General features: G+C 44.4%; 1 protein-coding gene across 2 annotated transcripts in view; it reads left to right on the forward strand.

Moving 5' to 3' along the window:
* The window catches only part of LOC129017679 (heparan sulfate glucosamine 3-O-sulfotransferase 3B1), a 50,152-nt gene extending 36,131 nt beyond the window's left edge, over positions 1 to 14,021 (forward strand). The window contains exons 2-3 of one of the 2 annotated variants that reach the window (XR_008495103.2): positions 9,663 to 10,337; positions 12,628 to 14,021. Coding sequence is in view for 1 of the 2 variants with exons in the window: in XM_054458291.2 (XP_054314266.1) it covers positions 9,663 to 10,281 (619 nt within the window). In the remaining variant the exon portion in view is untranslated. Of the gene's footprint in view, positions 1 to 9,662 lie in introns of both variants that reach the window. The other variant, XM_054458291.2, reaches the window with a different exon arrangement.
* The last annotated feature ends 831 nt before the right edge of the window (positions 14,022 to 14,852 follow it).

Genomic DNA, 14,852 nt, shown 5'->3' on the forward strand with positions numbered 1-14,852 from the left:
ATTAGCTGGGCATGGTGGCGGCACCTGTAATCTCAGCTACTCTGGAAGCTGAGGCAGGAGAATTGCTTGAACCCAGGAGGCGGAGGTTGCAGAGAGCCGAGATCACACCACTGCACTCCAGCCAGGGCAATAGAGCAAGACTCTGTCTCAAAAGAAAAAAAAAGGAAAAAAAACTTCTATATCTCTACTGACGATTTTTTCATTTCAATCAATATTTTCCCCAAAGCAGTGTCAAAACAAGGATTTGGGCAAACTTTGGCCGTTTCAAAGGGAACTTGTAAAATCTTCATTGGAAGAGGCTGAATAAGTGGATTTGGGGGATTGCTAGAATTGTTCTCTATCTTGATGATAGTGGTGGTTACATAATTCTATGCATTTGTCAAAATTCTTGGAACTGGACACTAAGAATGATTTTTACTATATCTAAGTTAAAAAGTAAGTTTAAAAAACGAAAAAGAATCTTTGTTGGAGTTCAGAAAACATGGGGTATTTCTGCAACTAAACAAGGAAGTCATTTTCCTAACGGGCCAGGAGAAGTGGGTGGGGTGAATGTTTCCCTTGCTCTTCCCAGTTTTCCTCAATTGGCTTAGAAGACTGGGCCTACCCCAACTCAATGTGGGCTGCAGCTTGCTCTCCTCTCTAAAGCACATTAACTTCCATCATCTGTTTTACATAAATTTCCAGGCATCTGTTTGCCTGTTGTGAGTTAGGTTACGCCCATTTCAATAATCTTCTTTTTTATTGTTGTGTAATTTACCAGTTCAAACAGTTACTTCAATTGCTGGGCTATAGGAGGAGGGATATCACCCGAGGAAAGGAAGAAGCAGAAGAAGAAATTAGAGCAACATTTGGTACTGGGTAACATCAGAATTATAGGGCTTTTTAGAACTGCTCTGGTTCATTTTAATTTCCTACACCTTTAGCCTTCAAGGTTGGTTTTTAATAGTCCACTTCTAGCTGCAGTATTTAAGAGCCCCAGCAATAGTTGGGATGTTCAGTGGTAAAGTCTTGTGTTTCTCCAAAGCCCTGGGACCGCCATTCCCCAGTGGGAAATTGACTTGGCAGAAAGTCAGCTCATCTTCTCAGCTGGCCTCTCTGTTCTGGAGAGGAAAGGCAAGGGGCAGAGGCTATCTCCGACTGCAGATGGAAATTCTAAATCCTCAAACATGATTCTGAGCATCCTGCCTCAAGGGTGGGAAAAAGGAAAACAGGAATTTACGCCATTAATTCATCTTACTTTCATGGAATCTTTTCTTTTAAATGAGAACTTAGTGTCTTTCTTTCCTTTTCCTTCTTTCCGTCCTTTCTTTCTTTTGTTTATAAAGAAAGGAGTTTATTTCTTACAGTTCTGGAGGCTGACAAGACCAAGATTTTGGGGACGCATCTGGTGAGGGCCTTCTTGTTGGCGGGGACTCTGTTGAGTCCTGAGGCTGTTTAAGGCATCCGGTGGCGAGAGGCTAAGTGCATTCATATGCTCTAAAAGAGCACTGAGATTCATTTGCAGCCACAAACTCTTATACGAGCATAAATTAGACAATCTAATACTAGTATTATTCTTCACCTGTCTGTTTTTCTTCTGCTTAGGGTAATATTATTTAACTTTTGATGATGAAAGAATTAGATACCTCGTTAGCTTTTCTTTATCACACCAGTAGAGGTAGACTTATCTTTTTTCTAGTTTCCTTTCATTTGTTTTGTTTTACTGGTAGCCTGATTCACATCAGGTAACCAACTCTCAGAGGGGTGTGTGTGTATGTGTTTAGGGGTAACAAGTATCTTATCCTGATTGGATTTTTTTTTTTTTTTGAGATGGAGTCTCGCTCCATTGCCCAGGCTGGAGTGCAGTGGTGGGATCTCGGCTCACTGCAAACTCCGTCTCCTAGGTTCAAGTGACTCTCCTGCCTCAGCCTCCTGAGTAGCTGGGATTACAGGAGCCCGCCATCATGCCTGGCTAATTTTTTTTTTTTTTTTTGGTATTATTAGTAGAGACTAGGTTTCGTCATGTTGGCCAGGCTGGTCTTGAACTCCTGGCCTCAGGTAATCTGCCCACCTCAGCCTCCAAAGTGCTGGGATTACAGGTGTGAGCCATTGCACCTAGCCTGCCTGAGTGGAATGGATTTGTTCTTTTCTCTGCAGTTTGTAGACCATCAGGACACAAGCCCTCACTGGCCCTGGGAAGTGATCTCCAGGCAGCTGAGCATGTGACCTTCACACCTCTATCCATGACTCAAATAGCTAGTCTTGGATTAGCTGAACAACTTTCAGTTCTGCTGACAATGATGTTTTCTCATTTTTTCCCCCGACGATGGTGGACCTCTATACCCACATAGTATCTCCACTTAGGTGCCCATGAATATCAGCAGAATAAATGACTAGATTATGACAAGTTCCAGGCCCACAGATACCACAGCATAATGGTTTCCAGTCCTGGTTGCACATTAGAACCATCTAGAAGAATCCCATTTTTAAGCCCCACCCATCCAGGGCCTGATTCAATGAGTGTGGGGAGGGGCCAGGCATATCACGCTGATTAAAAGCACCCTGCATGATTTAAAATGCTTCCAGGGATGGAACTGAGTGCCACAGAGGTGGCATATACCATTTTTTTTTGAGACGGATTCTTGTTCTATCACCAGGCTGGAGTGCAGTGATGCAATCTCAGCTCACTGCAACCTCCACCTCTCAGGTTCAAGTGATTCTCCTGCCTCAGCCTCTGGAGTGACTGGGACTACAGGTGCGTGCCACCACGCCCGGCTAATTTTTTGTATTTTAGTAAAGGTGGGGTTTCATCATGTTGGCCAGAATGGTCTCAATCTCCTGACCTCGTGATCGACCACCTTGGCCTCCCAAAGTGCTGGGGATTACAGGTGTAAGCCACTGCACCCAGCTCATATACCTTTCTTTGTTTTGGTTTGTTTGTTTTTTGAGATGCAGTTTTGCTCTTGTTGCCCAGGCTGGAGTACAATGGCACCATCTTGGCTCACTGCAACCTCTGCCTCCCAGGTTCAAGTGATTCTCCTGCCTCAGCCTCCCAAGTAGCTGGGATTACAGGTGTGCGCCACTGCACCTGGCTAATTTTTGTACTTTTAGTAGAGACGAGGTTTCGACATGTTGGCCAGGCTGGTCTCAAACTCCTGACCTCAGGTGATCCAGCTGCCTCGGCCTCCCATAATGCTGGGATTACAGGTGTGAGCCACCACACCCAGCCTGGCTTATACCTTTCTTGAAATATCCTTAAACAAATTGAAAGCCTGAAATACTCCAAATCCTCCCGGTTCTCAGAATCATGCACTGTGGCTCAGTTTTTTGAGGCCACTGGTGGTCCTGGAAGTTCATTGTGCTTGTCATCCCCAAACCTTACTGGGGTGACAAGCCTGCTTTGCCCTTAGGTTTAATTAAAGAGGTAGGATCTTTCTTGGGTTCTGTCACCCTGTGTTCATGTGGGCGCACATACCTGGTTAGTATCTCCTAGGCTTGTCCCAAGGAATACTCTTGTGGGCTGTGAGCATTGTGCCTTCCTTAGCTTTGGACTGGAGATGCTTTCTAGCCCTATTGGCCTCACAAACATCTATTAGGAATATGTGCCAGGTTTACGTGCTTTTCAAAAAGGTATCCCTTCCTGCCCACGTGGTAAAGAGGGGAAGAAGAGGCAGGGCCAGGGCTGCTGGAGAGGAGGTGCTATTGCAATGATTGGTAATTTTCCAGGCCCCATAGAAGGCAGTTAACAATAGGAACATGTAAACCAAAGAACCTTATTGTTTCGAAATTGGACGCTTATTTGAACAATTATGATCGGCAGTGATCTGATTAGCACTGAAGTACCTATTAGGCTACTAATGTATGAATGAAAGAAAAAAAATACAGGAATCTATTTAAAGAGAGGACAGGTGTGTAGCTCTACGTGTTCTAAATCATATTAAGAAGAAGCAAAGGAGGGTTGAGAGAGGATCATCATGAATGGAAGAAGGCCCATCAGGAGAGCTGACTACAAGTCCCAACTCTCTGACCTGCAGCCGGTGACCCATCTCCAAGCAAGTCACCCTCTCTCCTTTAGACTCAGTGTCTTCATTTGAATTGGAGATTACAATAACTACCACAAAGGCGTTAAAGTAGATGATAAAGCAGGTGAAAGTTTGCAAGCTCCAGGGCGCTGTATAATTATGAGCTCTGACTATCCCTTTGAGAAGCTGGTTTTTACGATGAGTGACTCAGTTAACCTGCATCATGTGCTCACTCTGGAGGCCAGCCTGGGGCTGGACAGGCTGCTGAGGTTGCTGGGATGGGCACGCAGATTCCATGTGAGGGGGTCTTACCCTCGGCCACATCCTCATCCTTTCTTCTCTGCCACTGTTGAGATCAGAGAGGTTTCTGAGAGTGAGGGCAGGAAGCGTGCCCAGAGGAGGGGAGGAGGAAGAGGAAGGTGTGCCCAGTTAGTGAATGGAAAGAACTTGATTCCAGGACTGCGCGGTTGTGGGGTGAGGGTGGCAGAAGAAGAGCAGCCAAAGGGGCAAAGAGGGACTGGCCTGGATGGTTCTGTGCAAGGAGCCGTTGACACACTTCTCAGGCCTGCCATGCTTCTCACTTGGTGTGACAAAGGTTCTTTGCTTGACCAAACTTCAGTCCGCCTCCTGAACCTTCTCCCAGGACCTCCTGTGCACTTCCTTGTAAAACCCAGTCTTAGCAAAGGGCCCTGATAAGTCATTTTGGCATGAACTCCTCACCCTTGATATCTTATCAGGTTCCTCAGCCTCCACCAGCCCCCACGTGATGTCTGGTCACTTTGGCCAGTCTTCAGGGAGAGTCCTATTAGATCGGTTTAGCCAGAATTCCCTTTACCCCTCATGGCGCCTTGTAGTAAGTTTCTGTCCACTGACCCCCACCCTGCTCCTTGGCTATAAAGCCCACTTGCCCATGCTGTATTCGGAGTTGAGGCCAATCTGTCTCCCCATCACTGCAAGACTCCACTGCAGTGGGTCTCTATACCTATCATGACGGTCGTGAATAAAGTCTTTGCTACTGTGATTTAACAAGCGTGATTGATTACTCTTTTCTTTTTTTCTTTTTTTTCCTTTGAGACAGAGTCTCACTCTGTTGCCCAGGATGGAGTGCAGTGGCACGATCTCAGCTCACTGCAACTTCCGCCTCCCAGGTTCAAGAGATTCTCATGTCTCAGCCTCCCGAGTAGCCAGGATTACAGGCGTGTGCCACCATGCTCAGCTAATTTTTGTATTTTTAGGAGAGACAGGGTTTCACCATGTTGGCCAGGCTGGTCTCGAACTCCTGACCTCAAGTGAACCACCCACCTCGGCCTCCTAAAGTGCTGGGATTCCAGGCGTGAGCCACCGAGCCGGGCTGAGTAATTTTTTTCCTGGCATCTTGGGAGATGTCAGGGTCTGAGCCCAGCACCTACTACAGATGTGCCCCGGGAAGCCTTTGGAGAGGACTCAGGAGGCATTTGCCAAAATGATAAATCCTGTTGTGGATCTCACTTCTCAGCCACTGCTTGTCTGCACCCAAGCATGCCGAGGGGAGAGTGGCCCCGGAGCCTCCACTGGACAAGGGCTTAGGAGTCTCTTTATCACAGCAGTAGTTCCCCTGGCTCCGTTATTTTGACAATAATCAAAATAAATTCTGAGGCTCCTTGAGTGCTTTCTGACACATGTGGACAAACACCAGACTGTCCTGGGGAGAGGGGCCCTCATATGGTTTGGGGGACCAGCAGGCAGTCGAGCACAGTAAATCTGCCCACGGCTCAGGGAATCTTTATTTATGGTTGATCTCTCATTTCCTTTTTACTAGCTTTATTAGGTGGTTTCTTATACACAATTGCCAATTTAGCATCCTGTTCAGCTACTGACAAGCCCTTCTTTAGGGCTAGTGAGGAAATTCCGGCTGCAGAGTTCAGGGAAGGTTGTGGACCCCAGGCAGGCTGAGAGCAGAATCCAGCATTCCTGTACTTAGCCTCTTCCACGAGCCAAACCTCCCTCGTTGCCCGCCTGTGGGGTAGAACTGAATGAGTGACAAGTCCCCTGTGCACAAGTCTTGCTTCCTTACATCCTTTCCAAGATCCTGTCAACAGAAGATAATTGATAACATTTTTCTAACAGCCTACTAGGTACCAGGCTGGGTACCAAAGCTAACTTTGCAGTTCTTTCAAAAGCCCTAGGAGGCAGACATCATCTTTTTTTTTTTTTCATTATTCAGATGAGAAAACTGCAGCACGGACAGATTGAGTGATGTGTCCCCCAGGGTCACACACCTTAGTAAATGGAGGTGCTGAGAGTCAAACTCGGTGGCCTGACTTCCAAGCCCATGCTAAGTCAGACTGACATCGAGATGCCCCTAAACCCCCTTCTCTGCAATGGCCCCGAAGAACCTTGGGGTTTGATATTCCTTCAATCGTGGTGATAATGCTTTGATTCTGAATATTAATGTCTTGTAAACTGTCTAGTTGCAGATGGTTTAACACAGGGGAAAAAGAACTTGGGCTTTATCTGACTTGACCTGCTTTTTAGTCAAATGCAAAATAAGTTGTGAGCCGAGACTCTCTTTAATCCTCAGTCACATTAGCCTGATGACACTGCTACATTAATTTAAGTGGTTAATGGGCAAAGTGGGTCAATCCAGCTTTAGCTTAAACCAAGGCTGACTCCAGTGCTGCTGAGCAGTCTTCCTTAAGGGAAAAGCACCCTTCTTCAAACTCCCTGTTGGCAGTCCGGAAGAAGGAGTGTCCGCCCTCCAGGGAATTGCCTTTTCTGACTCCTGTGATAAAGTTTCTGTCGTTTCTGTATCAGTGCTAGATAGGAGAATTGTGGTCTCAGTGGATTAAGATGGCTTGAAGCTTAGAATGCCTTACTGAGAGGTAAATACTTGGTCAAAAATAATGGGAAATTCTCTTTTTTTTCTTTTTAATTCCTGTGCCTAGGCAGGAATCAATCAGAAATCTCTATTCCATAGTAGATAGCTAATAGATGATATAGCCTCTAACATGGTATCCAGAATAATAGCAGGCACCCAATAAATTATCTGACTTGTAAATAATAACTTGTCTGATTGTAGATCTGTCACCAAAGCTTAGTATCCACTTAGTTAACACACCTCCTTTTGATGTATACACATAGTGCTTATACACATATGCTGAATTTTGGTCACATGATATGCCATAAACTGTGTATTGAGCAACTTAATAATGATAATAATAATGACAGTAGTAGTGGCTGATATTTGTCAAGTATATTCCATATGTCAGGTGTATTCTAAGCATATTATAATTATTAATTGTTTAATCCTCATTAAACTTCCATGAATACGTATTGGTAGCTCCATTTCTGTGGACGAGAAAAAGATGCCCAGAAAAGTTAAATAAATTATTCAAAGTGACGTAGCTTATAAGAGGTAGAGCCAGAATTTAAACCCAGGTAGTCTGACTTTAGATCCCAAATTCCTTAACTAATTTAAGAAGCTAATTTGAGCTAAACTGAGTCAGCTTTATGAATTTCATTTAATTTTTTTCCTTTTTTAAAAAAAGTTATTTGTGAAATAATTGTGCATATTTTGGGGGTACACTGTAATATTTTGATCTACGTTTATATTCTAGAAAGATTTAATCAATGGCCGGGAGCAGTGGCTCACGTCTGTAATCCCAGCACTTTGGGAGGCCGAGGCGGGTGGATCACGAGGTCAGGAGATCGAGATCATCCTGGCCAACATGGTGAAACCCCATCTCTACTAAAAATACAAAAATTAGCCAGGTGTGGTAGTGGGCGCCTGTAGTCCCAGGTACTCAGGAGGTTGAGGCAGGAGAATTGCTTGAACCTGAGAGGCGGAGGTTGCAGTGAGCTGAGATCATACCACTGCACTCCAGCCTAGGTGACAGAGTGAGACTCTGTCTCAAAAAAAAAAAGAAAGAAAGATTCAATCAAGCAAATTAACATATCCTTCACCTCACCAACTTATCATTTTTAGTGTGTGGTAAGAAACTTGAAAATCTGTTTTTGAAGAAGTTTTGAAATACACAATATATTATTATTAACTGTGGTCACTGTGTAGTGAAATAGATCCCTACAACTTATTTCTCCAGTCTAACTGAAACTTAGAACCCGTTGATCAACATCTTGTCTTTCATCATCTTCCCTTTAATCCGCCAACCAGCCTCTGGTAACCACCTTTTTACTCTCTTTCTGTGAGATCAACTTTTTTAGATTCTACATATAAATGAGATAACACAGTATTTGTCTTTCTGTGCCTGATTTATTTCACTTAGCATAATGTCTTCCAGTTGCATTCATGTTATTGCAGATGACAGAATTTCCTTCTTTTTAAAGGCTGTATAATATTTCATTGTGCATATATTCTACACTTAAAAAATCTATTCTCCATTGATAGACACTTCAGTTGTTTCCATATCTTGTCAATTTTGAATAATTCTATTATAAAATGAACAGGGAAATGCAGATATCTATTTGACATACCAATTTCAATTCCTTTGTATATCTATCCAGAAGTGGGATTGCTGGATCTAACCTCATTTAATTTTTTTTTTTTTTTTTTGAGCAGAGTTTCGCTCTTGTTGCCCAGGCTGGAGTACAATAACACCATCTTGACTCACTGCAACCTCTGCCTCCCTGGTTCCAGCAATTCTCCTGCCTCAGCCTCCCAAGTAGCTGGGATTCCAGACATGCACCACCACGCCCGGCTAATTGTTTTTTGGCTTTTAGGAGAGATGGGGTTTTGCCATTTTGTCCAGGCTGGTTTCGATCTCCTGACCTCAGGTGATCCACCCGCCTCCGCCTCCCAAAGTGCTGAGATTAATGGCGTGAGCCAGTGTGCCCAGCTTGGTTTTTTTTAATTATTATTATTATTGTTGTTTTATAATTTCAGCTTTTATTTTAGATTCAGGGGATGCACGTGCAAGAATTTGTTACATAGGTATATTGCATGATGCTGATGTTTGGGGTACCATTGATCCCATCACCCAGGTAGTGAGCATAGTACCCCCTCAAAAGTATTTTTGGAGGCTTCTAGAGTTGTGTCTTGGGAATTTCCTCGTGGCATGTTTGTATCAGTTTACTTACCTGATTTCACTGGATTTTTTGGCTGCTGTGTGCCTTGTTGCTTTGTGAAGTAAAGGCTTTGTCAGCAGTCACTGTGATAAAGCCGGAACAACTGGGCGGGACCCGAGGGATGTTTTCCTTCCAGTGCCCAAGGCACATCTGCCTGGGTTTGATAAGTGTGGGAAGGCAGACTAATGGCAGGACTCATGGACAGTGAAATCTCTGGGAGTCCTGGGTGCTATAGTTTTAGGAAAGGCACTTATCAGAGGCCAAAGGCTTTTGTATTTTGGCATCAGATGTTTGGGGCAATCTGAAAGCTGGGAAAATAAGGGAAAGGTTATATCCACAAGAGGATCTTAGAGAAACAGGTAGCTTGCACTTTCTACCTTGCATGAAGGGGCCTTCGTGTTTCCGGTAGATGGTACCTGCCCTCCAAACCAGGTGGGATGCTAATGTACCTTTCAGCTCTAAAGTTCTACTTGCATTTTACATGTTTCTACCACTGCTTCCAGAAATAAGAGGGAGATGGGATTGGAAGTCGTGACCTTAAGACGCGTGGCCAGAGAGGCGTCACCTTCTGATCCCGGTTTGTTTGCTTGCGTTTCTCAGGGACCTGATGCCCAGAACCCTGGACGGGCAGATCACCATGGAGAAGACGCCCAGTTACTTCGTCACGCGGGAGGCCCCCGCGCGCATCTCGGCCATGTCCAAGGACACCAAGCTCATCGTGGTGGTGCGGGACCCGGTGACCAGGGCCATCTCGGACTACACGCAGACGCTGTCCAAGCGGCCCGACATCCCCACCTTCGAGAGCTTGACGTTCAAAAACAGGACAGCGGGCCTCATCGACACGTCGTGGAGCGCCATCCAGATCGGCATCTACGCCAAGCACCTGGAGCACTGGCTGCGCCACTTCCCCATCCGCCAGATGCTCTTCGTGAGCGGCGAGCGGCTCATCAGCGACCCGGCCGGCGAGCTGGGCCGCGTGCAGGACTTCCTGGGCCTCAAGAGGATCATCACGGACAAGCACTTCTACTTCAACAAGACCAAGGGCTTCCCCTGCCTGAAGAAGGCGGAGGGCAGCAGCCGGCCCCACTGCCTGGGCAAGACCAAGGGCAGGACCCACCCTGAGATCGACCGCGAGGTGGTGCGCAGGCTGCGTGAGTTCTACCGGCCTTTCAACCTCAAGTTCTACCAGATGACCGGGCACGACTTTGGCTGGGATTGAACAAACCCAGTCTATGTACCTTACCCACGTGGCTTATCTATTGACAGAGATTATATGTATGTAAAATGTACAGAAATCTATTTTATAATAATTTATTTTTAATTCATAAGCAATTAATTCACTAAGCTGCCTAGCCACACTCTTTAGAGAGTTAGCTTCATAGTCTGTTAACATTCCAAAGTGTTTAACTCTAGTATTTCGTTCTCTTCTTCACAATTGATGGTGCTTCCATTTTTTCTTCTCCGCTACCTGTTATATTTAAAATGAAGAAAAGCACAACTTGAGATTTTTGTTGTTACGGGTATTCAGCCTTCAGTCACCGTCTGAGTTCTCCAGTTGCTGCCTCCTTGTCTTGTCTTGGGTCTCCCATTCCAGCTTCCCTGTCTCTTCCTGCCTGTGTACCTCGTAGGAACGCTGAGCTGCCTCAAAAGGACTGTATTCTAAAGGGCAGACCTCATGTAGCAGCCTCCTTGCAGATGTGGTGTCCGGTCCAATGATGTAGCCTGAAAGCCACAGCCCTAGGGTTCTGTCCCCCGCTCCATTCAGCACATGGGGAAATTTCTCACTCCCTTTACAGGGACGTCCACATCCTTTTTTTTTTCTTTTTTTTTTTTTTTTTTTTTTTGAGATGGAGTCTTGCTCTTGTTGCCCAGGCTGGGGCGCAATTGTGTGATATATGCTCACCACAACCTCTGCTTCCCGGTTCAAGTGATTCTCCTGTCTCAGCCCCCCAAGTAGCTGGGATTACAGGCATGCACCACCATGCCTGGCTAATTTTGTATTTTTAGTAGAGACAGGGTTTCTCCATGTTGGTCAGGCTGGTATTGAACTCCCGACCTCAGGTGATCCGCCTGCCTTGGCCTCCCAAAGTGTTGAGATTACAGGTGTGAGCCACTGCGCCCTCTATCCACATCCTTTTAGAGTCAGAATGCTAGGGTCCATTGACTTCAGCTTTTGATTTTGCAGGATGGCCCTGTATCCTCCTCTGCCCCGTTCCCTGGTTTGAAGTGTATGCAGATTGTTGCCCCCTCTTTCCCAGGTCATGTGTGTGAGATGCCTGGGTGCTGCTTCAGAAATCAAGATGATCTCCTTTAATTTGCATGAAACTACACCATGCTGCGTTCCCCAGGCAGACAGTTCTGCTTTGACACACCAAAGAATCCGGAGGCTAGCAAAGCCGCCAGCACAAACCAAGGGCGCTGGGTGTCGAGACTCAGAGGGGTCAGCTGTGTCCCGCGGCATCAGCGTCTACCAAGGTGCTGCTAGGTACAGAGCCAGCCAGTGTTGGGCAGCAGGCTCACAGCCTCAATAGGGAGAAAAGACAAAGGCCTCAAAATGACAGGCAGCCTGGCAGAGGAAAGGAGTCTGACACCTCAGCTTGATGCATCTTTGGAATTCCTAGCTCATCTCAGAATTATATCTCAGAGTGATAATATGGGCAGTAGCCAGTGGCCAAACAGGAAGAACTAAGAGTGGCCCTTGTAAAAAAAGATTGGGAAAGCTGGGCCCATATTGCCTGTAAACCCTTGAGCCTAATGCTCATACAGCTGTCCCTTGTTTTAGCCAGGTCTTGACAGAAGGGTTACCAGCACTGTCACTGCTCTACAGAATGCTCTCCCCATGCCTCTCTGTTGATTTATAACAGCTGGGTAACCAGATAGCAATATAGTGGCAATTGAGTGGCCATATAGTAATACAGGGGCAATTGGTTAAACATATAGCAATATCACATAATGATATGTTTAATTTAACCTCAGTTTTTTAAACCAGAATGCTTCTACCATAAAAGAATTGTGATTTCAGTTATATTTCCATCAAGGACTATGTGGGAAGATATACATGTTGTCAAAATGGTCGGGATGGGATAGTTACAAAGGACACTTCTGTATGTTGTATGGAATCACTTGCCTGATAGTATAAGAAACGTTGTATGAAAAGAGGAAAAGATAAATCATTTTTAGAAACTGATCAGAGATGTCACTAGTCTTTAAGTGATGTCTTGAAAATCCAGTTTGTATTTGCCCAAAAGTTTTAGCCTACATCTAGCTAGCTTACACTTAGCAGCCAAACCATCATTGTGTAGGTTCTGTTTTGGAGAAAGCTCATGGGGGATCTGTGTATTTCTTAGGTTTCTCCCTGTTCTCCAATGTTTTATCCATTTCGTAGCTTTTTTACTATCTCCAGAAAGTAGTGTAGGACCTGCACTTAGGGGAATACCAGAATCATAGCGTGGTTCTGCCTTCTTGATGAGTGATTGTGAAAAACACCTGCATAAGGGTGCTAATTGGTTGTGTATTTTTTCATTTATTTGAAATCAAACTGAGAACGCCTCTTTTCGGTTTACAGCATAACATGGCTTGAAGTAAAAGGCAGTATCCAAGTCCTTCACGTGGTCTTGCCCTGTCTACTTTCTGATCATTCTGATGGTCTGATGTGGCAGTCGATGTGGAACTGCAGAAGAGTTCGGAGAAGAGTATGCAACAAAGCCATAGGAAAACACGCAGGAGCTTTTCCCTCCCCTTCAGGTCCCTGCCCTCTTTCCAAGCTGGACAATTTTTTATTAAGTTGTTTATTCCCTGCCTTAAAACTGAAACAGGAAATTTTCTGGTAGAAGGAGGATCATTTAGTCATGAACACTGAAGTGGGTCAAAATTCTATTCTGGGTCAAATCCTTGAATTCAAACAGATGTCCATATTAGTACTGATGGAATAGAGCAAGTTTTTCTATGTAAGACAAATAAATCAAACATCATGTGCATCTCCTCATAAGGGTCTGATGGCTTAAAGTTCCTAACAGATCTGGTTGCAGCATCTGCCGGAGCTTGCACCCCATCATCGGACGGTCATCTTCCTCCTGCAGAAGTTAGGTAACGTAAGACTTAGATTTCTTCCTGTTCTAGCAATCTGCAAGACCACCAAGCTTAACTTTTTAGCTGCCAGAAGACAAACACCCTTTTCTGTTTCGGCAATTTGTCCTGGCACGTGTTTTGGACTTCCTCCAATTTACACGAAAAGCTCTGATATTCATTGGAGTACTTTATTTTTTTTCCTCAGTTTTGTTTCTTTTCTCATGTGAAAACAAACAAAAAGGTCAACAAAAAAAAATTGGGAGGTTTTTCTTGTTTCTATCTACTTCATGCTTTCTTTGCGGTGTTTGAACAGTAGTCTGTTAACTTAGTAGGTGGTACCTGGAAAGGTACTTTCAGTATAGTGACTGTTTAATAAATACTTAATTGGACGATGGAGGAGGAGAAATTGTTTTCTTCCCAGGATTCTCTTTGGGGGTCATTTTGAGTGACAGATATATTTTAGACATTTGGAGAAACAGTTTCAGATCCTGCCAGGATATTTTTGTAAGAAAGGAAAATGGAAGGTTCCAATAAACTAGAAACATTACGCATCTAAGATGCTGACACAGAAGCTAATGTGACTTTTCAGCTTATCAAGAGGATGGCCAATAAAACTTAAAGGTGTGGTTAGATGTTTTCTCACTTTTGTGACATTAATTTATCACTGAGTCTCATTCAACCAAGTAATCTAAAATACTGTGCAAATTCTAGCAGTATGTCTTCGATAACTTGGATGTTAGGATAGCCAATATGTACAAAAAATTAAATCAAGTATTTTGTCCTATGTATAACACAAATTAATTTTACACAGAGAAAGATGTTTCTAGGCAAATGAAATTCTGGTAATTCATACTATTTCTTTGTATGAACAAATAAAATATATTTTGCCAACGTGTGGGTACCTTTATGTTTTCTTAAGTATTATAAAAGGACAAGGTAGCAATGTTTTATTTAATAATCCCATGTGCATGCATGCATGCGTACACACACACACACACACACACACACACACGAGTCATTCTGAGGGCAGGCTGACCTTTCAGATTTTAAAGGGTCCAATCCAATGTACAACTAATCCACAAGCATTTAGGGTGGATTTTTTTTTATAAATGACTCTGAAGACAAGATCGGTGAGAGGGGCTCGTGTGCCCTAGTGGAGCTTCCCCGCAGCCCCCAGGAAGTGCTGTCTATTACACAGGATTCCAAGAACACTGAAGCCGCTGCCTGCCCCAGTCTTTTGGTGCCGCAGGTTCGTGTGCATGGGCAGCCACATGTCACACGACAGGTGCAATGTGAGCACAGCACCTATGGCTGGGTGGATTTTGACAATAGGTGCCTTCTCTTCTCACTTTTACAGAGTGTTCTCCTATTAGGTGGAGATCCTTATCTGCAAGACAGAGACAGAAAAGACTCAGATGAGGCAGCATTTCTGTGTCTTTAATCCGTCTCAAACTACCTTCTGCTTACTTTTTACCTGGCACACCATCTGTACAATTAGTATTTGCTACTTTAACCATTTGATTCACTCTCTGATTTTACTTAACTTTAAAAGGAAACATATTTTAAGTAAAAAGCCATGATGTCTTGCCAACAAGAGGAGATCATCATTTTTAAAAGGCACAATGAAAACAAAGCAATGCTGTTAATTTCTAGCCCAGATAGTATCACTAAAGCCACACTAGCCTCACCTTAGGCTCACTCGCTGCTCCTGGCAAAGATTCT

This window comes from Pongo pygmaeus, chromosome 19, assembly GCF_028885625.2.
Source record: "Pongo pygmaeus isolate AG05252 chromosome 19, NHGRI_mPonPyg2-v2.0_pri, whole genome shotgun sequence".
Classification (NCBI taxonomy): Eukaryota; Metazoa; Chordata; class Mammalia; order Primates; family Hominidae; genus Pongo; species Pongo pygmaeus.